At 37.9% G+C, this 25,263-nt stretch overlaps 1 protein-coding gene across 3 annotated transcripts in view; it reads right to left on the reverse strand.

Moving 5' to 3' along the window:
* The window catches only part of ERICH3 (glutamate rich 3), a 93,890-nt gene that overhangs the window by 34,449 nt on the left and 34,178 nt on the right, over window positions 1-25,263 (reverse strand). For all 3 annotated transcript variants that reach the window (XM_082688131.1, XM_082688132.1, XM_082688133.1), the window contains 4 exons: window positions 24,237-24,395; window positions 19,708-19,926; window positions 9,618-9,798; window positions 2,216-2,402 (listed from right to left, as the gene is read on the reverse strand). In XM_082688131.1, the coding sequence (XP_082544257.1) occupies window positions 2,216-2,402; window positions 9,618-9,798; window positions 19,708-19,926; window positions 24,237-24,395 (746 nt within the window). The remainder of the gene's footprint in view (window positions 1-2,215; window positions 2,403-9,617; window positions 9,799-19,707; window positions 19,927-24,236; window positions 24,396-25,263) is intronic.

Here is a 25,263-nt window from a genome sequence, read left to right on the forward strand (position 1 = left end):
AAAGGATTTGCACTCAAAGTAACTATCAGGCTGTAAAAAATGAGATAATAAGAATACACTTACCTCCCCCATATTAAGCATGATAAATGTTTCTTGCCTGTAATGATGATGTACTTAGCACACTGCTTTCTGTGGAATCAAGGTGTCATGAATCTTCACAATATGATGACTAGCATTGCCTTCTGTTCAAGCTGTTCTTCCCTTATCAATGGCAACACCAAATCTATGGATTTGGAGCATCTGATCTGCTGTTACTTTTAGTTTATATTGTGACTACATGGAGGTTTTGATGCCTCCCTCCCGCATGCACAGACTTTTTATTGCCCATCTGCTCAGGGGAATTGGACGAACAAAGTGAACAACATCTGGGCTTTCCTCGTCACTGACTACCTATTTGACTTCTGAGTGTAATTGGAGGTGTTGATTCTGATTACCGAAGCTCAGTGCAGCCTGCATTCCACTTGGCTAGGCAATTCTTCCTCCTGTGCCTCACTCTAGCAGCTGAAAACAACTACCTCGTCTTTTCAGTTTCATGACTGAGGGAGGGGTACAAGCATGGAACCTCCCCACTTGGACATGACCACTGCTGAGCCTGCCTTGTTTTCTGAAGACCTTAAACAGGTAATGCCTAATCATTTTAAGAACTAGGACTCCCTACTGTTGTTTTAAAGAATTCCCTCCTCATAACCAAAGTTCCGGAACCACTATTTTTTAAACGAATCAAAATTAATTTCATTTTTAACAAATTAGAGGCATTCATGTACACCCCTTAAAATAATTAGAAGTATTATGGTGGATGTCACCGCCCCAAAGAAGTTATGTAATATTATAAGTGAATTATATTTTATAAATATTTATATTTGTATTATGTAAATAAAATATTTTTTAAAAGATAACAGACCTAACAATCCTTATTCTTTAATATCACCACCACTTTGTTTTTATTATTTGAAAAGGTCAAAGAAGCCAGAGGGAATAAAATGAAATCAAATAAAAAATTGTACCTAGACGAATCAGTGTTAAGTAGGAAAGTAGATGTCATCAATCAGATTTTAGTACTGGCGATAAAACCTTCATAAAAAGTGTTTATAACCAAACTCTTACAGCTTGGATTTATACAGCAACTCTCAAAGAGTACAGTGTGTTTGTGCATGGATGACTGTATATAGCTCATTAGCTTTCCTGGGAGTCACACACAAATTTGTTAAATGACTTGCCCATAGTATGGAGAAAGCATATTTGAGTTGGAACAGGAAAACAGCCTCAGGTGGGCCCTCTGTACACCTGGGCACTCCTACTATTCACTGTCCCACTGGCTGGATGACTCCTTCTCATGTTTTCTACCCACTAAAACCTCCAGTGCCTTTTTCCTTAAGCCTTAACCTCGGCTGACAAATTCTTGTTTGACAGAAAATATAGAAACAATCAGCAGAGAACTTGTAGTTGATCTCAACACACCCATCTTGTTAACTCCTTTACTTGTTATTTGCATTTCCCCCAGTAGAATGGGCTCCTCATGGGCAGGAACTTTGGTTGTTTCACTCCTGTTCTAAAAGTACTCAATTCTCCATGAGTACTTTTAGAAAAAGAAAGAAAGAAAGAAAGAAAGAAAGAAAGAAAGAAAGAAAGAAAGAAAGAAAGAAAGAAAGAAAGAAAGAAAGAAAGAAAACACAGGTGTCCTCATTTCAAACAGAATGTCCAGTATGAAAGTTGACAAGCAACAGTCAAAATTGACCCTTTACCATGCATTTCGTTATGCCTGAGATTAAAACTAGGGGCATGAGAACAAGAACTGGGCACACCACGATGCAAACATGACCTGTCATTACCCAACCATGTAAGACAGACGCTTGGCACGTGCTTTGGACTCTCAAACCAGTTCGTAAGAAGAATGAGAATAAAATGCCCTCTCTTCTTCACTTCAGAAACAGAACTTAAAGCAGTGTAAGGAAAGGGAAAGAGAGAGAAACAGAATTTGGAACACCAACAGCTTTTATCCCCTTTATAGAATATATCTGGGAAATCTAACTTCTATCTAATAATTTCAAACACAACACACCCGGTTATAATAAGCAACTTTTAACTTAGATATTTTAGGCTCATCTACACTGATATCTTTGTTAACAAACTGTGCTGAGAAATGCATCAGTAGAAGCATAAAAAGAAAAAAACATAGCAAAACTTGCCCTCTACCAAAGGACATTTGTTTCCATACTTGTAGCAAGGAGATGATCTCTCCACGCACACAAACCCAAAGTAGCCTCGTTTGCCTCCAAGTCTGGAACCTTTTCGATGCTTATATTCACAGCAGGAGCTTAACCTGTTCACCTGCATCCCATTCAGGAAAAAGGTGAGACTGAAGGGGAAACCATGGTGCCTTTTGGAAATAAACTGAAAGGTCTCTGGAATTAAAAAAGTAAATACATCAGTGAAAGCAACTAACATCGGACTAATATGTTCAAAATGACATTTTTCTATTAGATAAGTACAATATTATGCTCTAGATCACCTTTTTAATTTGAGGACAATTTTAAGTCATAAAAACACATGCTGTTACTTTTATTTACAATAAATACCCCAAGGCATTATAAAACTCTGATTTTTAATAAAATAATAACATTATATGAGCTCTTATTATGGCCAGATGTTATGCCTGATTATTTTGGGTGTATTATTTCTCAACAAACACATGATGTGAGAATATTATTATCACTACTTTCTATATATAGAAATTGAAGTTCAAGGGAACTCAATAATTTATCCAAGATCATACGGTAAGAGGACAGTCAGTGTTGGAGTCCAAATATCTCTCTAGATTCCATCTTGCTATTTAGCTACTGATAATGTATAAGGCAAAAGGCTACTGTGAGCTCAGTAATGCATTTAAATAAATGTGTGTATTTAACTATGACTTGAACCAGCCTAATACATATATGGATGAGGTAGAATTATTTCATCTCAAATCCATTCTCAGTTCTGCCTGGATTTGGTCTCCTCATCCCCCCACCCACCCAAAAGTCCTATCAATAAGTTAAGAACCACTGCTTGTAGTTAATAACTTTTATCATCCCAAGTCTTTATAATGCACTTTGGAAAGATCTCACCCTAGAGATCCCAAATTCTAGGTCTAAGAAAACCCTATGCTACAGAGCAACTCGGAAACCTCCTTTTCATGACTCTTCTAATGTCTCTTCCTACAAAACAGTTCTCCCTGGACTTTTCCACTTGCACTAGTGATGGAGTTGATCACTTCATCTCTCTGCTCTGTATACCTTTCTTGTTGCTGTTATTATAATTGTTGAAAAATATGGCTATACCAGGGCTTCTCAAACTTTAGTGTGCATCAGAATACCCTGAGAGGCTTATTGTAACACAGTCTGCTGGGCTACCCCCCCCCCCCCGAGTTTCTGATTCAAGAGAGCCCAAGAATTTGCATTTCTATTAAGTTGCCAAGTGATGCTTGATCATCTGGTCCAGGGACCCCAATGTGATAAGCCGGATGTAGATGTCTACTGTCCTGCGTGTTTATGAAATCCATGAGAGCTGGAACTAGTCTGACTCATCTTTGTTCCCCCAGGTCACAGGACAATGGCATAGAAAACCCCCCAAGAACTAATTAATGAATTATTATTTTAACCTGTTTCACAGTTATCTACAAATGCTATGTTCATACCACACTCTGCCCTCCAAAACTGTCTAAATCAGTTGCAACTTGTACTGAAGAATAGAATTACTGGAAAGCTAATTCCATCATTTATATGTTAGTGTTATGATATACAATTAAACACGCAAGGGAAGAGAATTTTGAAAAGTTAGCATCTGGGGAAACTAAGATACAACACCTACAAAAATCCACTTGTTTTAATGATATATGGGCTCCTAAGTGTTGACTAGAAAGCAAGTTTGACTGCTTTGTTTCCAGAAACTTGAAAGGGACATTCATCTCCTATGATCTATTCTGCTGCAGCATCACACCTGCAAAGTACCTGAGGTCCCAGCCCAGGAAGGGTGTGCAGCTAAGGAAATGCTGAGGACGGGCCCAGGAGGTAGACTTCTCACTTTCATCATGTAGTCGTGTGGCTAGAGAGTGCCTCCCCTATTATTTCGTGTCTTTCTTTTTTCAAACTTACTGAACAAGAATTGACACCCTCTGCTTTTCTTCCCTTGTTATTTCTTTTTTAATTTTACATTTTAAAATTAAGTGACACTTTCCAACCCTGACTTAATGGTGTTTGCATGGATTAATGAAAAGCATATATAGACCAGAAGTCAGAAGATTTGAGTCCGTGTCCTAGTTCTTCACTTGTAAGTTGAGTGTCCCTTGGTAAGTCATTGAACTGTTGCATTTCAGAATTCTCATCTATAAAATGAGGATGGCCATGGGAGTGGGTGGAGGAGTTGGGTGGAGGCAGCAATCCAGTCTATCCACTTCACTGAGCAGCCCTACAGATTATATACTGTACAGTGTTCGAAGACATTCTACGTTATTTGTAAAATGCGATTATTCATTTTTGACCGGCAGTCGCTTGCACTGTTTTAGGCACTAAAGAGGAACTAAAATACTGAAAAAAAGATCAAATATGGTGTCCTGACTCAAGAAGTTATAATTTAGTAGGAGAGACAAAAATAATATGACAGATTTCTGGAGTGAGGTCCCCACATCCTCTCCCCTTAAATTTTGTCTCTAAAAATGGACCAAAGACTTAAAACAAACTGAATAGCAGTTATTCATCAAAAATTCCTGAACTTTTCATAAGAACAGAAGGAATCTGAGACATTCTTGCCTGGGGCTACTCCCATCCCCCTCCCCGGCCAGCATTTCACCAGCAAGTGGAGGTTCTAAAAGGGAAGGGCAGGCCATAAATAACCAGCAGCTTCCCTGTCAGTGGGGGCTGACTTCATCTGGAGCAGAAAACAAAAAAGCCTTGGCCAGGGGCACTACCAGTAACAAGGAACAATCTTGGAGGCAAGCTAATGTGGAAGGTCAGAGATCCTGCTAGCTGAGACTGTCCTTGTAATTAGGGCAAGCAGCAGGCCAGTGGACTAGCCAGAAACTTAACAGGGAGATACAGGCCATAAGGCAATTACAGACACACAATAAGCTCTCCACACATTCCCCAGCTGATGGGAAGTGGCATGGATTGGAGTAGGCCCAACTTATTCACACATCGCTCGCCTACCAGGAGCTTGCACCCACAAACAAAGAAAACACAAGAAAGTTAAAATAAAAGTTAAAGCGGACTTGAAAACTGTCTGAACTTTGGATGAACTCCTGAACCTGTTGCATTGGGTTAAATATTGCTCTCTAAAAATCCATGACCACCCAGAACCTCAGAATGTGACCTTATCCGGAAATAGGGTCTTTGCAGATACAACTAGTGAAGGATCAAGATGAAATCATTTTGTCAAACAAATTCAGTGACTGATGTCCTTACAGGAAGAGGACAGGACACACAGAGACACACAGGGAAGAATGATATGTGACAGAGGACACAGAGGTGGGAACAATGGGCTGCAAGCCAGGGAATGCCAGGGGTTGCTGGGAATCACCAGAAGTTGGATGAGGCAAGGGAAGATTCTCCCCTAGAGCAATTAGATAGAGGATGGCCCTGCTAATGATACCTGATTTTAGATGCCTGGCCTCCAGAGCCTTGAGAGAATTAAATTACTGTTGTTTGAAGCCACCTGTTCTTGGGATTTATTACATTAGCCCCAGGAAATGAAAACCCCCACACACAGATCCAGGATACAAGGTGGCGGCTGTCCTTCATTCAAAGTCTTCTGACTTGGTACTGGGTCAAAGTGTTTGAACACGACCTCTGACAAATCACTGGATGATCGATAAATATGAAAACACAGAGACGACCTGAGGAAGCCTGCCTAAAAAATAAAAAGAGATATAACCTGAGCAGAGATATTTTACTGGCTGTCTACCAAGGAGTGGGGAGGGCATGGATTTCAAGGATTTCAGAGAAGTTACTAAACAGACAACAACCAAAAGAGGGAGAACAATAACCTACTAAACTACCAGAGGGAAACGTCAGAATCTAGACTCCACAGTTGCTGTAATACATGATCGAAAAACATCGAGTTTTCAACAACAACAACAAAATCAAAAGACATGTATGTAAGAAGCAGAAAAGTGTGGCCCATATTCAGGGGGAGAAAAAAGCTATCGAATCCACTCACAGGCATCTGCTCAAGAGAAATGACCAGATGTCTACACAAAACCTTGTATCTGTATATTTATCACAGCATGACTTACAATGGTCCCAAATTAGAAACAGCCCAAACGTGCATGTAGCGAGTAGAATACATTCGGTGCTGTACGAAGAGAGCAACCATTGATGAATGCTGGGACTAGATGGCTCTCTGAAACATCAGGCTACAGGAAGGAAGCAAGACACGAATGCTGTCTATTGTATGATTTAATTTATGCGAAATGTCCAGAAAAGATGTATCTGTAGAGACTGGAAGCAGAGCAGTGGCTGCCTGAGGCTAGCTACAAAAAAGAAAAAAAAAAAAAAAAAAAGAAAGGGTTCTTCTGCCAGGGGGCACAAGGGAACTTTCTGAAGTGAGAGAGATTCTAAAACTGGTTTGTGCTAGTGGCTACACAACCACACAACCCTCTAAGATGCTTAAAGATCAGTGCATTGTACACTCACAATGGGTGAACTGTGGAATATAAGTTATAAGTCAATGAGCTATTTTTAAAAACTAAAAACTAGGGGCACCTGGGTGGCTCAGTGGGTTAAAGCCTCTGCCTTTGGCTCAGGTCATGATCCCAGAGTCCTGGGATCTAGCCCCTCATCGGGCTCTCTGCTCAGCGGGGAGCCTGCTTCCCCCTCTCCCTCTGCCTGCCTCTTTGCCTATTTGTGATCTCTCTCTCTGTCAAATAAATAAATAAAATCTAAAAAAATTAAAAAATAATAAAAAATAAAAACTATACTACTAAATACTAAAGCTATTTTTATAAAAACTAAAAACTCAATATATATAACAAGCAAAAGATCAACAAAAAACAGTTACTGTAAGTCACGGAGTAATGAAATGCTTGGGGTTTCAGGGGAGACTGAGTGCCCCAGCCATGGAGAGAGGGATGAACCACAGCAGAAGTCAGCTGAGAAAGTTTCATAGCCTCAATGTGAATCTTAAGAGATGGATAAAATTTGAATTTAAAATCCTATCTTGAATTTAAAATCCTTTGTCCTACTGCAGACAAAGAAATAGCGCTCCAAAAGACAAGATAACACTCTGGTGGGTGGGGAAAAGAGTGAAGCAGTTGGTTTGTGAGGGAGTAATGAGGAATGCGCAAATCCGGGCAAAGGATCAGGTTATGAAAATACAGGAAAATGGGGCAGAGAAGGAAGGGATTTTACGAAGGTCAGGGAAAAGAAAATTCATGTTGCTCTTTGTATCCGCATGAACCCAAGAGGCCAAGGTTTGCCTTGTTTGAAAGAATGAACATGGTAAGTAAAAATGCCCACGGAGAACTATACTCTCTACAAGTAGCAGAAATACTCAGTGACTTCCTAGGTGTACATAATAAACCATCAATATGTGGCTTGATGGCTACAATCAGACTGTAGGACATCAGTGAATTACTAAGGGAATAAAAGATGCACTTGCCACATTCCTAAATAATTCATTTTATTGTTATTTCTCATCCAAAAGCAAGACAAATTATCAAATGCCATACTTTTAATTAGTTTACTGCTCCAAGCAGAACGTTAAACGCCTTTTTTTTTTTTTTAACAGAAATCTTCTAAAAACCTATTCACATTTCACTGAATCGTGCACAGCTTTGATTTGTAAAACGGGCAGATTCTTTTCAGACCAGCTAAATTGCTAAGATTGCTGAACCACAAGTCAACTCTGAGCCACCCAACTTTTCAATTTTCAACAATTACTTTCCTGGCAATGAAAGGGCAAGCTGAGACAAAATTATTATGTGAAGAGGATTCAATTATTTAAGTCCCCATTCCATCCTGTTAACTGAAGTCTGTCCAGTGACACAACAGAAGTCAGTCCCAGGATCAACAGGTATGCAAAACAACACAGTCAAGGAACACTCTGCCTTGCTCTTTCTTTGGTTTTGCACTTTACCGCAGAGTACACGTGGTCTCTCTGAAAACCACTCAGCTAGCTAAGCCTTGTTCTTGCTTCATTTGTACGGACCCTGTTCTCCAGTAGGCAGGTAGACATATATGCATTGTCTTGAAGAAAGCCTGACCCCAGACCCAGGCAAAGTTTCATTATGTTCATTCTGATTGTAGACTATAGCTAATTTCAGCGATTCTTCTAAATTAATTCCTGAAAGTTACACTTTCAAAAATTAAGTGTGTCTATGGCACTATCATTAGGGGTTTCATAACTCTCATATTAGGAAAATGTAAGAAACCCTTTGCCACTAAGAATAGCTAATTGAGCAAGAGTCCTGCACCTACTCAGCCATCTAGGACCTGCTCTTGACCAGACCCCAAGCTTTGCATCTGAACTTAGGAAGCCATTGTACTCCTGGAATTCTCTCATTTTCCTCATTTACGATACAGCAGAAATGAACTCTCAAATGCTATGACAAAATGGCAGGGTAAATTACATTTCAGCCACGTACATAAAATGGGGAAAAATAGTGTCTGGCATTATTAAGCATTATTTTTTATAAATAAGTATTATAAATCTTCATAAAGTTAAAACTAACATTCAAATGTTTCCTCTTTCTTATATTGGAAAATTTTAAATATTTAATCCCTAAATCTGTCCAGTTTCTTTTTAAGAACTTGAAATTTTTAGAATTAACAGTCACTGTTTTTGAGTGATGAAAGAAATCAGAAAAGCCAAAAGTAATAATTTGCATTCTTGCCCCCAACTCCTAAGACTCCCTAAACTTGTATCAAGATTGCCCAAATATAAATATTTCTTTTACTTAGTAAAAATGTAATTACATTCTAAACAGAGTTTCTTAAGCAAGGAAATAACAAATATAATCCTGTAACAACTTGTCCTTTCCACCGCTATTCCGCACAACTAAATACTGATGAAACCCACTTCAGTACAATAAGTGAAGCCCTATATTGGATATAAAAATTGTCTTCTGCTAAGAAACATGGATTTATGATCAAACGAAGGCAGAAATGTACTAAAATCCATCTAGTCAAATTCTGCACCAAGTTATTTAGGTGTGATTCACCCTGAAGTTTATTGGATTTGTGATTTTATCTCAACATTTTTCTAAAGAACAAATTGCCAATCTGGTATTTTTCCTGTAGAATAATGTATGATATAATTCACTATGGCAGGCCAAATAGTTAACTTGTAATTTGGGGGACAGTTTATTCGTGCAACATTTTAATGATCATATATCTCTATCCCAAAATTAATCTGTTACCAGGTTAAATCACTCCAAATTCCTTCTTCCACAATCTGCAAGAGTAATTGCTGCTTCAGTTTCAATCATGGAGCAGTAAATCTAGATTTACTTTGAGGCAGCTGGTTTATAAGTCCCTGGATATGCATAATTTCATAGAGTGATTGAAGTCATTTTGGTAGGAGATCAACAATAGTTTATCTATAGCATCAACTTAAAGCAACTTAAAAAATTCATATTTTATGTGTACCTTTTTCTAGTAGTTTGCCTTTGTAGACACAAAGGTTTTCCCCACCACAATGCTGTTGATAAACTTTTATTTCATCCCGGAAGTCTGGTTGATCATGAGACAGGTGCACAGTTTTCCCCAAATAGATCATTGTAATAGCTGCATTACTATGTGGTGGTGTTTTATGAATCTTTCTTGAATCCTAGAATCAACAAAAGAAGGGCGCTTATTAATTACTTTCTAATCAGAGAGAAATGATATGGTAATAATAGGAGGAGTAGAAAAGGCTCTTCTCTAGCAATAAAACCTTGATAAAATGTCAATTTTCCCAGTGTACAACAAGTCAAGCCAGTTACCAAAGAAATCTAACAATTTATATGCATTTTGGCTTTGTATTTTTAGTATAAATGCCAGCAATCTGGACAAAATTTGTCACTTTTTATTCTACTTGTGTTTGTGTGTGTGTGTGTGTGTGTGTGTCTGTGTCTGTGTCTGTGCGTGTACTTTACATACAACAAAAATACCAGTGACACTAAGAGGAAACTGCTCTTGGTTCTTTCAGCTTTTTCTCAGATAAAAATTCAAATCAAATTAATTAAATATTGGTGACATAATTTTGTTCTAATTTGAATTGATTTTGTGATTTAGCAACTGTTTTTGCAATTGAGTGCTTTATCTTCACACTTCAGCAATAACAATGTATCCTTCCCCAAACTTCCTCTATGTGAGACGGGGATGACACAGGTTCGATTCCTTCTAGGGTCACTCTGAGGATTAGAGACCTGTGTTATATGCCTGGGACTATTCATCTTTACAGGAAGCATTCATTCAATGAAAAATCAGCATTATTAATATTATTTCTCATATCGAGCAGTAAACCCAACAACAACAGCAACAACAAAACCCCATTCTATGGTGTCCACACATTTATTTATAAAATAAACAATAAATTGATATGCCAGAGATGAAAAGAAATGTCTTCTGCCTGGTATCCTCATTTATATTCTGAAGTATTTTCACAAGAGTGCATGAGCAAAGTGTTTAACCTCCAAGAGGAAGATGAGGAAAGAAGCAGGAAAAGGAAGAAAAGGATGCTGGTTGAGAGACTTTCAAGAGAGCCTAGTAAGAATACTGTCAGCTCGACAATTATACAGAGGCCGGGCAATACATTTAATCTACTTCACTTTTCTAAAAATCAATTTTCAACTAAATGAAAAATGTGAAGAGACCAACTTTCAGTGAATTCAAAGCAATTATTTGCGTTTGATTTCACTGAATTATGGATGCCTCGGAAACATGCATTTTTTTCCAAATAACAAAGCTGCAACAGAAATTTCTGAAGGAACTACTAAAATATTTCCATCTTCAAACCCATCCTCTTCCACTTCGGAGGATTTTTTTTTTTTTCTCATTCAATTCCATTTCTCTGAAGCAAAAACCAGAGGAAGTAAATCTGATTAAATGAAATTCTGCAAATGACAGTCTATAAAGTGTAAATGGGGAAGGACGTCCAACCTTTAAAATTTAAGTAAACTGTCTTGCCTATGGCAAACAGAGCTCCCAAATAGAGAGGAAATCAACAAAAATAATTCAAGGACATCAGTAGCTATAAAGGTAAATCAGCAAACTGGATAATTCTTTGCAGAGACATCTCCCTGAGTCACAGTTGAAAGTGAAGGGATGATGGCAGGCCTGCTCCAAGTTGCAAAGCCACGTCGAGTTTGCTCTTGCTTGGGTGGCTATGCAGCCGTAACACGCATTTCTGGGGCCCAGTCCACTATCACCGGCCTATGGCAAATCCGGCTCCCACAGAACATTTAATGATAGGACGGATTAAATAAGAGCACCTCCTTTTTGTTAAGCAATACTTTCCAAAGTGGCATGAATGCGGAGGTAGCCCTGTGAACTTCTGGGAGATAAGCTCTATCTAAATGCAAGGCCAGAGTGAGATGAGGGTGGAGGCAAGGCCTGCCTCAGATGTACAAAATGAGAAAGGAGAAGCTGAAATGGTTAAAAGGAAAATAAAGGAAAGGACAGCCCTTCACCTTTTCATTTACTCTTAATCATTTTTTTTTTTCTTCTAAAGCATGTACCTGACAGCAACATCTCTTTTCTCTTGGGTCTAGTTACTTCCTTCTTTTTAAAAATATTCCCCAATTATTGCCACTATGTAACCTTTTCTGGATTCTAACAGGAGGCCTGAGTGACAGCTCATGATTAAATACATGCACTAGGAAATGAACAATTGTTTCTTTCAGTAGACTAAATTGCCTCTATACTTACCATATTCCAAGGTTATAAAGGACCCAGACTGATGAAACTTTAGCAAGCTTTCACGGCCCTTTCTGCCATCCTCAAGCAAAATATCAAAACCTCCCATGAAAATTCCATTTCAGGAACCGGAGCAGAGGCTCATGCCCACGCACGACTAAGGTTTATCTTCCTTCCTTTCTGCACCACTTCCTTACGAATTTCCTTCTCATTTCTTTTCAGATATCTCAGGCAAGCACAATCTGAGCTGACAAATAAATAGCAAGCTCATTGGGTGGTTAACCGGCCAGCGATTACTTATTTGCAATACCTACCATTCGATTAATATACTAAATTGTCACTAGGATTTTTTTTTTTTTAATCTGTGCTAAGGCCTGAGTTGGGGAGGAGAGGTGGATTAAAGAGACCAAAAGGGTGTCAAAGGGCTTATTCTTACTGATAGCGCTAGGCGGTAATTCCTCTTCATCCACTTAGCCAAGCCCTGATGAACTCCGGGAGCCACGGAGTCTTACCTAGACCTCTGCAATAAATCTCTAGTTAATAGAGCGGCCATGGAATTTAATCATCCAAACTGGGAGACATAGTGAAAAAGACATTATTAATAATTATGCTAGGAGAAAAAAACCAAAGCCCACGAATTTGAACTGTTTTAGGAAAGCTGGGATGTATAGTCACTCTACTAGCTCGTCTCCCCACTTCTAGCCTCATATCTCCCCAGAGAGATCTATATCACTAAATAGATCATGTGACTCTCCTGTTTAAGGTCTTCCAACAATCCCCAATATCCATGGCATAAGGTTCAACCTTCCTTAATTAACAAAAAATGTCTTATATTTTCGACACCTCCTATCTGTCAACTATTTGCAATTTCTTTTGATACATTTAAAGGTCCAGCAGCTGCACTAATTGGAGTGCCCCAAACACTCCCCAGGTGTTTTTAATCTCCCAACCCATAGAACTCTCTAAGTCACATGGCCTTGAAACCGTTGCCTTGTATTCCTCTCCCTCTCGGTAGATGAGAGCCGTGTCTCACTGATCTTTATGCCCCCGGTGTCTCGCCAGTGCTGACACCTAGCAAGGGCCTAGTAAAATTGATCCGACTGGACACAGACGTGGAACAATTAGGGATTCCACAGTCTGTCCTTTGCTGAGATAGAAGCTGCAGTAAGTTGACCCCGCCCTACATCAGAAGCTTTCCGCATTTATAGGAACTCTATAGGTACCACAACATGAAAACTGATTCACAGTGCCCTGTTAAACAACACCTCTGACAAAGATTGATGAAAAGCCTGTATAAGGAACAGCAGGCAGACCCCGTGCTGACTCTGATTCAGGCCGCAGGGGGAGCAAATTCCGAAATAAGCCAGAGGAAGAGCGCTCCAGCGTTCGTATCCTGAGGCTTCGGGAAGCAGCTGGTTGTAACAGAAACTGCTCACTCTAGTCACTTGGTTCCTCTCTTTCTCTTCTCTTTCATGCTGGTTTTTCCTTGTTCACTCCTCCTCCTTCCTTTGCTTTTCCTATGCTTCCTCTTTTCACTCTCCTCTTGCCCATTTTTCTGACCACTCTGTAACCCGTGTCTCATGCTTATTCCGGCATGTCCCCAAATGCCTCCATCCTCCTGGAGGTACTGGAACTCCAGGTTTGGAGGATGATGAGTGGATCCAGGAGCCTTCCCTTCCTCATCTCCCGAAGAAGAATAAATTCAGTAAGTCAGCTAAGAGGTAGAAATTATCCAGCTGCATTTTGCTTTTGTTAAGATCTGAAAAGCTTACGAGGTCTGCCCTTAAACTCCAAGGGCTGCAGACCTCCAGAAGCATCTTTGGTTCTTTCTCCCTTCTATTGTTTAATTCTGCAATGCCAGCTGCTAAGATATTTTAACTGCTGAATTGACATTTAAACCATTTTTCAAGTCCTTTCTAGTAATGTAGTTACTGAACTGCAATGTTAATTTTAAGCAAAAACATTATTGAAAGGAAAGTGCCTGAAATAAATCAAACCTGTATGAGATATGTTGAATTACTTTATATTAAAATCATGCTGATGCTTTCCTTTTTCATTCTCAAATCTCAGTCTACTAGTGAGGAAAACCAAGTAAAAAATACCAAGATAATACATTGACTAAAATGGAAATTTTTAAAAAAATGTTTTAAAGTAAAGTCAAACAAAAGAAATGTGCAATCTCTCTGGCAAAACTAACATTTGTAGGCTCTATTGGTTGTTGAAGAAAAAGGATCTATGTCTGGAAGGCACAATTTATTTCCAAATATTTACATAAATAGTGTAATTAAGAGTTTAATTTTTTGTATGGATAATAAAATAATATCTGTTTGTGAACATAGTACTAATAAACACTTGATTAAATATAAGTAAAATCAAATGTCTGCCCTCAACAAGCTTCATAATCTGGGAGTAGAAGTAACAAATAATAAAAGTACATGAGTACTGATACTAAGAAGAACAGAGTAAAGGGCATAAGTAAGAAAATCCTTCTGAAGAAAGGAAGAGAAGGGATCCTATTACAACATACAGAAATCACTACAGAACATAAAGCCTCTGACAGAGGCTGGGAAAAGTGGATTCGAACACATCCTTCTATCTCGGGTGCCCACAGGCAATTCACAGAGAGAGAGCATCTGGCATTGAGGAAACACCTGACTGATTGTGATTAATATCTCCAGGGATTTGAGAGAAACAAGTTTTTTATAGATAAATTCCATATAATTTGGGTTTGAGGATTACAAATGCGTGTGTATTTAGTCTGTCACTAACTAGTTATGTGACCTTGGCCAGCCTATTTTTAGTTAACCTTACTTGCCTCAGTTTCCTCATCTTTAATATGGAGACATTATTTTATCTCTTTCTGGAGTTTATCGTGTGTATTAAAGGAGGAAACATATGCAACGCATGGAGCAAAACTCCCAGCACATGCTGAAACTTCACTGAATAGAAGGTAGAACCATTGCTGTCAACACGGCATATAAACTTTTTATTGTATTAAAAGCCAACAAAGGTAATTGAATAGGAAAAAATATATAGACGATTTAAAAATGAGTGAATAGTCTGCCGAAAGTAGAAATAAAGTGTGGAAGTGGTGGACCAACCAGCTGAGGGTCCAGGGAGTAGTTGAGTTTGCCTTGGATGGGAGTGGAAAGCTGTGGTGGACCAACCAGCTGAGGGTCCAGGGAGTAGTTGAGTTTGCCTTGGATGGGAGTGGAAAGCTGGAAAGGACTCAAAATCTGAAAGCTCTTGAATGCCCATATCTAACCATGTCTTTGTACTCTGAAGTTTTGACATCTGGGGCCTTACTGACCCCGAGGGAAACTACGCCTCTCAGACTAACTAATTCCTAGAGATGGTAAATGACTTGCTTGGGAGAGTGCCTTTCATGGACAAACTAACCCATTGGGAGCTTATCCACCCTCCCCTACCTCTGCTATCTGGCTTTTAAACTCCGGGCCAATGTTCCCTTGCCCTAAGCACCCTGGATCAAGCAGCAGACACCTCAGGGAGAGCCTCCACACTCCAACACCTGCCCAAATTATCATACTATCCAATCCTGAACCTGCTTCCCTTGTCTTTCCTGTTCCTTCTCTCAGAAACCACAACGAAAGCTCTTGCCCACGTTTCCCTCCCACTTCTCCCGTCTCCTAACCAACTCTGGTGCCTGGAGTGGCCCTGTGTGACATGTGCGATGGATAATTTTATCTTTCGTGGTAGCTGGGCCACAATGCCCACATGTGGTCAAACATTCTGGATAGAACCCTGACCAATATACAGGGCATGTCCCTCCCGGGAATTGTAAGTGACAAACTGTTTTTTCAGTGGTAATCATCTCTTGATCTATAGGTCTCAACATACCTGAATAATAATAAAACCTGCATTTTAAAAGAACCAGGCAAATATATACCTGCTTTCTTTAGGAAAGGAGCCAGTGAAGGTCTTAAGCAGCAGGGAGCGTGTTGGGAGCTCTTCCCTCAAGCTTCGTTTAACTTCGTTACGTAGAATCTGTCAATACTGAGATGGACTTTGCTTGCTCTTGTTTACCTTTTCTTCCTTTGACCCTCTGCTCCCCGATTCCATCTGCTAACTTCCTACTCATCTTTCAAAGCCCATTTCAAATGTCATCTTCTCTCCAAAGCGCTCTTCAATCTCCTCAAAGCTAGCATTTCCTTTCTCTGCGTTCTCATTGTGCTTTATTTATACCACCATGAGTGTACTCACCTCAATGTGTCATGGTTAGTTGTAGATATTTCTGGCTCCTGGGCTAAACTGCAATCTTTCTGAGACCAAGGATTTGGCTTTACTCATCTTGGTAACCTCAGCACCTAGCACAGTGTTTGTCATAATCAATAAAAGCTAAATTGAGCTATTTGTCGATTTAAAGGCAGAACGTTAAGCCCATAGATGACTGCAACAGCCCTGTAAAGATTGACGTAGCAAGTCCCTGACCTGGGGATATAGCACTGAGAAAGGAAAAGGACTGTCTGATACATGAGCCCATGTCCCCATGCTAGAGCTGTGCAGTCTGAGACAGCAGCCGCTTACCCTGTTGGCTGGGGGGCATTGGAAAGGGGGCTCATTTGAATGAGATGTGCCATAAATATAAAATGTTTACTGAATTTCAAAGACATAGTATGAAAAAAATATTGTTCGATACTCATTAAAACTCACACTGATTACATGTTGAAATGACAGTATGTTGACTATACTTGATGAAACAAAGTATGTTAATAAAATTACTTTCTCAGGTTTCTTTTTACATTTTTTAGTGAAGTTAGTAGAAAATTAAAGTTGCATATGTGACTTGCATTATATTTTTATTGGATACTCTATCTGGAAGATTCAGCAATTAACTGATGTGGGATGCAGATAGAAGGAAGCCTAGGTTTTGAGCCTAGATTTTGACATTTTTATTGAGGAAAAGGTCTTGCTTTATGAGATACAAGGTACCTGAATGGAGAAGCGGGCTTCACCATGTCAAATTTGAGGGGCAGGAGACCCTACCAATCAGACACCAGCGATTCCATAGAGCTCTTGAGGGGGTCTGAGGGGCAGGGCGGGGCCTTGACTAGATATAGGAGAAGCCCAGTCTTGTTCATTCCTGAAGAAGCTTGATTACACAAAACAAAAAAAAAAAAAAAATAGAAACCAACTTTGTTTTGTTTTTTAAATTAATTACCATAATGGTTAAGTAGTTTCTTATTTGAAAGCCTATCTTTTTATATTCATAAATACTATTTATAGGACCATCCCCATTTTAACAGGCTGCTGTATAGAACAGGTAACCAACAATACTGTGTGAGGACAAAATCTGAATATGTGGAGGAAAACCTCAGAGCAAAATCTAAGAAGTCGCATGGATTCTGTAAAGTATAAAAGCTCTGCCAGTCCTGGAACAAGAGGAAACAAAGCAACGGGGCACACTGGCAACTTGTTGGGCTGTGGGATGTACTACACCTTGTCATTTGGTTCCCAGGACCATCCCCTAGAGACACACAACACAGAAGACAGAGACTATGTTCTGCACATTCCTAGGGGAACAGGGGCTGGGTCACCAGCAAGCCATATCTCTTTGTCTTTTCCCTCTTTTAAGAGTATTTGGAGGATGTTTTGAGGATGATAGTCATAAAATGAGTGAATTTAATGTGTAAATTACATGCTACCTAAATACATTTAAAGGCTGAAGCTTAAATTCAAAGACATTAAAAGGCTGAAAGTAAAAGAATATATATATATATAATATATATGTTTTTAAAGACTGTATATTAAATGCTAATCTAAAGAAAATTAGTACTGTGACACAATGGAGATTTTAAGGCCAAAGGAATGTGATAAAGAGGATCATTTTTTTAATCATAAAGAATCACCTCATCAGTAAGATAGAGGAATCCTAAAGCTAAGATCATACAGCCAGGTAGTCTCAATATTTACAAAGCAGAATTTGACATAATTACAAGGAGAAATGGACAGATCTATGATTAGAGAGAATGAATTATCTCTAGAACTCAGGAACTGAGAAAGCAGATAAATAAGAATGCTAAGCATGTAAAAAGAGGAATGACATAATTAACATTTATCTATTGGGCATTTGTAGAACTCTACTCCCAACACTGAGAGGCTCATTTTCTTTACAAACACTGAACATATATTAGCCCACAAAGAAGTCTCTACAAATACCCAAGAATCAAAATCCTACAGAGCCAGATGCTTTTGAAAAGTAACATTCGGTGAACACAAAAGAAGTTTTTAGAATTTAAAAAAGGCACCAGAAGAAAAAACTCAGTAGAATGTGTGGAAGATAAAACTGAAGAAATCTCCAGCAAGTAGAACAAAAGGACTAAGAAGGAGAAAATAGGAGAGAAAAAGATAAGAATATTAGAGCATTAGAGTAGTTGTTCTCTCATTCCATAAACAGAATAGAAGTTTGGAAACAAAACAAAAGGCCAAATCAGGCTAAAACCTTGTGATTCAGAAAGACAGACACGTTAAGGTCTTTCGAAGCCAGGATGCCAGCTGACACCATGCTGTGTTGCTAACTTCGGGGGTGCTCGGTGGAAGCTGGCTCTTGTGCCTGTCTGCGGCACTCATCCTGACCACAGGCTGGAGAAGTCACTGTTCTCTCTGTGACCAGCTATGGAAACCCATTCCCCTGACCATATTTCTGCCAGGTGTCCCATGGCCACACTGGTCCTCATCAAGACTTGACTAGATGCCCAGACCCTGGTGAGCCCCCATTTTCCTAGGAAACCCTCATGACTTGCCCTCTCTGACTTCTCCAGAAGAGGCTCTTAAAACTGTCAAGGAACCAAATTCAGACTCTGACCCAAAGGTTCCATTCACCTTATTTCTCCTGTAAATATTATTTATTACAATGTTAGATTTGAGCTTATGTCTGAAGTTTCATGCCTATAAATGATAGAGTTTCAAAGAAAAACAGGACTCAGTTAACACAGAAGTCAGTAGAATGGTTGTTCTGTGGAGAAAGCAGGAGATGTGATGGGGCAGGAAATGGGGGCTCAGGCAATGCAGCAGAGCTCTACTTCATTAGGAAATAATGATGTGTACATGGCTGTTTGCTTGAGTACTAATTTTTTTGTTAAGATTTTATTTATTTATTTGAGAGAGAACAAGAGCAGCGGCAGGCAGAGGGAGAAGCAGGCTCCCCGCTGAGCAGGGAGCCCAACACAAGACTCAATCCCAGGACCCTGAGATCATGACCTGAGGTGAAGGCAAACACTTAACCTACTGAGCCATCCAGGGGCCCCGCACATATAGATTTATTAGGTTCTTATGGTTTAGGAGATATTTAAACTGTTTTGTTTTTTTTAAAAGTATGACTGGGTAGAGTTTATCCCAGTAATAGACTTTTAATATCAGAAAATCTAATGCTGCCAGCATGTGAATATGGTGAGGAAATCACTGTGTTTGCTACGTAGAGGCAGCATGGCAGCATCCTTCGAAAGCACACGTTTCCTGGCTTAGTGAAGGGAAACCAACACCAGCATGTAGAGTTCAGAAGTTAGTAGCTGTGGTAGATTTTATTATTGCTCCAAATAGTCACTGCCCCACTCTGTGAGAGGATGATACTTCTTACTCATTTGTTGTCATGCTTTAGTGGATTTTTTATTAATAGTGCTAAATTAATTACTGAACTGAGCTACTCAAATATTTGATTTCAGATTCATCCAGGCTTACAATTACACTTATAAAATTATTATATTTATATAAAGACATTTTGCATTTGATTTCACTAGATTCATTTGTATGGCACATCTAGAAATTTAATAGCGCAAGGTAATCTATGCTCAATTAATAAAAGAAAACTTGATTACATATTCACCCTGGTAAAGAGAGGATCTAAGCCATTTGGAGCAGTGGTTGGACGGAATCTTCTCCTTCTCCATGATTCAAGTCTATTTTCCCTCATGATTCTTCCACTGGGGGGAGGAGGTGGAGGAGGAATAGGCATCATGTAATTGTTAATGTTTGGAAGTTGATAGCGATACACTCCCTGTGAATTGTCCATGGAGTTCTTGAACTTCATCACTGCCTTCTTGCCCTGTAATCACATTTCATGACATAACAACCAGTGAAACAGTAGTAGTGACCAATGCAACCCAAAATTAAAGACAAGACTGTATGATTTACATTGCATGTAAATACAACTGATAATAATAGGCAAACTCAAAACACTTCATTTTTTTAATTGAAAATTGCCATTTTGTAGTATCCACAGCAAGTTAAATTTTCATGACTTCCTAACCTTATTGAAGTATATTTTTATGTCAGATACACAGTGATGACATTGTTATAGTACTTTGGGATTTTTCTTCAATAATACATTAAATCCATTAAATCTTTAACAATTTAAAATCAAGGAGGTGGAAGAATTGTACTTTGAGGCAGGGTTGGATAGTTCACTTAACAAGGGGGTTTTAGTTCTTTTCTTACATTGATTTCACCCATCCAGGGGTTATAATATTCCTTGATAATATAATGGCAAGGAACCAAATGCGGACTCTGACCCAAAGACTCTATTCAGCTTATTTTTTCCTACATACTCAACTTGTAGGAATAAACCCTACCAAAATAACTGTACAATATGTTGATGTAAATGTGTAAAAGGATACACACACACACACCAAATTCAGTTGAATGATTGAAAGGAGAATATTTAAATTTTTTTTTTATGTCTTTGTAATAGATTCTCACCAGGCTTCAAAAAGAATACTATGAATCTATTCATCCTGACATAAAAAGGTCTATGTAATGTGATCACACAATTCTTTTAAATGAATTTGTATGTGGATTTTGATAAAATCAGGGATGACTGGAAGACTTTGAACTAAGGGTTGCCTTTGGGATTTGGATTATTGGGAGATACCATTTTCCATCTTACATATCTTTGTATTATTTGAAAAAAAATGTATCTCTGTATTAATCAAAAATTAAAAAGTGCCAAAGGTGTAATCAATCATCATATCACATTTTTCAAATATATTTGAATCTTGGTATTTTCATAAATTGGTCATTTTTGTGCATCTGAGGTAGCTTTCCAAACTTGAAGTCATCTTTAATCACTTTTACCCATTTTATACCAATTTATTTGGTACGTTTCTTTTCAGCCAATTTATTCTTTGAGATGCTTAAATAGAATGAAAAGTTATTTTAAGAAATGGGAGTCCTTCTTCAAATATTGCTCAATACTAATAAGTAAAAGCAAGATAAATAAGGGCACATATAAGCTATATTTTGATCAAAAACAACACTTACGTGAACAGAGAGGGATTTAAACAGATATTCAACAATGAATTTAGAATTGTTAAAATAGGTGATATTGCAGGAGCTATTTATGTTCTCATTTTTCTCTTCTTACACTTTCCAATTTTTCTGTGATGATGTGCATTGATATTATAACAACAAATATAAATTAAGTGAAAATAAGAAGAATAAAATCAATGAATCCAGAACTTTGGGGACTTGGAGATTTTTTAAAATTATTATTTCTAGGTAGTTATCAGTCAGTTGTATGCCTTATTTGGAAATGGCTTAATAAATTTTTTTTTAATTACCATGCCATTCCTTACCTTGCTTTTTTAGCCCACAGTGTCTTGGACATCTTTCCATGCGAGTAAAAATAAGTTTACCTTATATTTTTTGTTTAACATACTTTAATAAACTATAATGTTTCTAAACAACATCCTATTAAATTGTTAGGTATCTTCAATTATTCACTATTACAAATACTATAATACTGAGCATTCTTGAATCTATTCTTCTTCACATATCTATATATTCCTAAAATAAATTCCCATATGTAAAAATTCTTGAGCATTTAAAATATTGGTACATATTCCCACACTGCCTTAACAAATAGTCATACTAATTTCTATACTTACCAATAGTGTATGAGAAACTCTTATCATAAGGATAATTATTATGAATTAAGTCACAATTTTCACTCAATTGCATCTTAACTCACTCTGTTTTTGACCAGATTGCTTTTGCCTAAATTGAAGACCTTTACTCCTGATACTTAGAAACTTGCTTATGTCTGTTGTCCCTTTCAACAATTCTCACATTCATAACTTTTACGTTTTAAGAAAACAATAAGAATTTGGTGGGTACTCACTACATACTCAGCACTCATAAAGACTACTACTTCTTTAGAAATTTGTCTGATTTACATTAAATCATCTTCATCATCAACACCATGGAAAAATAACATGTCTTCTGACAGCATAGTTATACAGCATTGCAGCATAAGCTCCAGTAAGTTAAGAGACTTCTGTAGGCCTTGATAACTGATATAGCACTAATGCCTAGAGCAGGACCTAGCCCAATAAATATTTACTGAATGAAAAGTGTATGTTTAGCTAGTTTAAATTAACATGGAATTAAACTCAATCTTGTCAGCCTAAGAAAGTCACCATTAAGTGCCTATCCCTCAATTACTCATACCCCAAAACTTATAAACAGGAAAATAAAAGGCCCTATGAAGATTTAACAAATAAATTCATCCAATGGCTCAGAGCAGAACTGGAAAATCAGCTGAAGAAAAAAAAATCTCTCCCTAGCTAGCAGAACTTGAATATTACTTGATTAGTACTTTTTACATATCTAATAGGAAAAAGAATCTATCAAAGTATAGGAGCTTAGAAAAAATAATAAAATCACCTTGACAAATGTGGAATGTACCCATCCAAGCACTATCTAGGGGAGAGAAAATCCCACCCATTGGATTTTAAATATTTCTAGTCCTAATGGCAAAGTTATCCCTGAAAGACACAGGGAGTTAGCCAAAGACCTTTGAGTTTTCTGGTACCTTTGGCAAGCCCATTCCTAAGATGAGATAGGTACATCAACCCATTTTAACCTGATTCCATTCTCCTATATACCCTCATTCTGATTCCATGCTCACTAGGCAACCCTCTCATTGTGATCTGGCTTCTCACAGAGGTCTGTCTATAGTAGGATAATGGACTGCTTCTACAGCTTTGATTATTTGATATCTGGTGAATTAAGGGCCTTTGATTATGATTTGGCTGCTGATTTTGGTTTACTATGGGGAGACAGATGAGCTTGTTCTGTGTTATTCTTGTTAACTTGAGGCAATGTCTCAGGACATATCTGTTCCTGGACACTAGCTGAAATAGGAAATCTCCAGGCTTTCAATGTGGACCCCAGATCCTAGAGTGTCAGTCTAACTGACTTATGCCCCAAAAGCTTCTGCCTAGACTTAAGAACTACTCCTTAGACAAAGCGCTATCACTGTTGATTTAATTTTTCCTTCTTTCTAGGAAATACTGTTTAATTAACTAAAATAAGGTTTGTGAAAAGTGCTTCATAACCTGAAAAGCATATTAAGTGGATAAAATATTAGTTATTATTTGTAGTTATATTATACTTTTATAATAAAACATGATCATTTATTTGTCTGGATTAATTTCTTAGTATCCAGGTTATCTGTCAGTTCTTGATAAAAATATCTTAATTAAAAAAAAATCTTAATCTGATATGTCTTAGGTTTCCTAATAAGAAATGGAACTAAATTCACCCATTTGAACACAGTAGTAATTGTTCTCACGATACAGGTTTCTTCTTAAGCTGGCAAATGTTTCTTCTTCATGTTAGAAATACAAACGATACCCTCCCTAATTACTGAATGTCTTAATTATTCGTCCCTGTTTGAGTAACTTGTATTTTATGTTTACCATGTTTCCCTCTGGTGCGCTCTTAAAATAAGTTAAAATTACCAGAGACATACCTTGAAAAGGAAGCAAAGTTAAGCTCCTATGTATGATAAATTCACCATATTTTAAAGAGGGACATACTTTTTCTTCTATATCCAACCTTCTCCAGAGTCAAACTTGAAGCAATTTCATACACTGACGGTAAAGTAAGTCAGCATGCAAATGCAAACCTATTCTTGGAAAGTTTCATTTTCTAGGTTCCATGCATCTAAAATTTAGAATCAGTCAACACTGGGTCTGTTCTGATAGAAGTCATATAAGAAGTTTCTCTTTGTTTTTCATACAACTGTTCAAATTAATGAAAGATAACCTTATATTATTATAAGGTTATTTGTGTTATTAAAGAAAATGACTAAGGAATAGATTTATAATATAAATTTATTTATTATTTATAATAATATAAATCTATTCCTTACTCATTTTCCTTAATAACACAAATTATAGGCCTTCCGGTTAAAGTAAAATATAATTAAACAGAAGTACCTAGTAAATGCTTAATAAGTGCATAATATAAATTTCACTGAGTAGATTAATTGAATCTTGCATCTTAAAACTTGTGATAATCTAATATTCCCATGAAGAATAAAAAGATATTTCTTGAAGAAGTAACATTTACCCCAATGGGAAATGGAGCTTCATTTTCCAGCAATGAGGTTTTCGATCTGGATCCCGAAGTTATCTTTGGAACAGTTCCCACCACAGGATTACTGGGAAGAGGCTTTAATCGAATTGGAGGCTGCATATTTCCTGGGGCAGTGTATGGTCGAGGGGCTGTCTAGACAATTAGGGGAAAAAATTCCATTTAAATTAGTATCTTGACATGTTTCCAGAACCAATTAATAACCCAACAAATTGCCTAGAGTAATTAATGATGCCTTTTTACTGAACAGATTAAACTTTAATTATGTCCTTCCATTATACATAGCCTTATGACCCAAAGTATTTGTTAAAACATATGGCGTGGAAGTCCTCTACATAACTAAATGCCACAATTATAGAGTATTCTAGACAAAGGAAATGTTCTCTGTTAGGTTCCCGTATTTAATACATTTTGTAAACTTGCTGACAATACCTAATTTATTCAGTGCATAAAATGGGTTTGCTCAATCAAATGTTACCTTGAATAATGTTCCATTTTCAAGATTTAAAGGAGTATGATTGGAATGGACTCATTTCCGTTTAAATGTTTTCAACATAAACTACTGTAAGTTCTTTACATCTTAAAAATTGTGAAGTAAAAGCAGACCATATGATTCAAAAAGAAGAGAGGTGATGCTTAACTATAATGCATTACCCCTTTTTCAACTTCTCCCTTGAAATGCCAGGAAACTAAAAACGAGAACCAGTAACTGGCAATTGGAAAACACTGTGTGAAAATGGAGATGTTTTCCAGGCTGGATACTTTCCATTTGCTCTTCTTCTCGGCCTTCTCTGCCCTGCTCTGCCATCTGGGAGTAATTTCTTCATGGGCTACACCTACTACTCTCCGATGTTGGTTGGACTTGGCCAGTAAAGGCACTGGCAGGAGATCAGAAGACAAGAGGCAAGTGGTTGAGGTCTTAACTCTCCTGAACCATTCCCACCAAGGCTGTGATGGGCCAGCTGGGTCTCTCTACCGAATCCAGAGCTCCTGTCAGGCCGTC

The sequence above is a fragment of the Mustela nivalis genome, assembly GCF_964662115.1.
Source record: "Mustela nivalis genome assembly, chromosome: 10".
In the NCBI taxonomy this organism is placed as follows: domain Eukaryota; kingdom Metazoa; phylum Chordata; class Mammalia; order Carnivora; family Mustelidae; genus Mustela; species Mustela nivalis.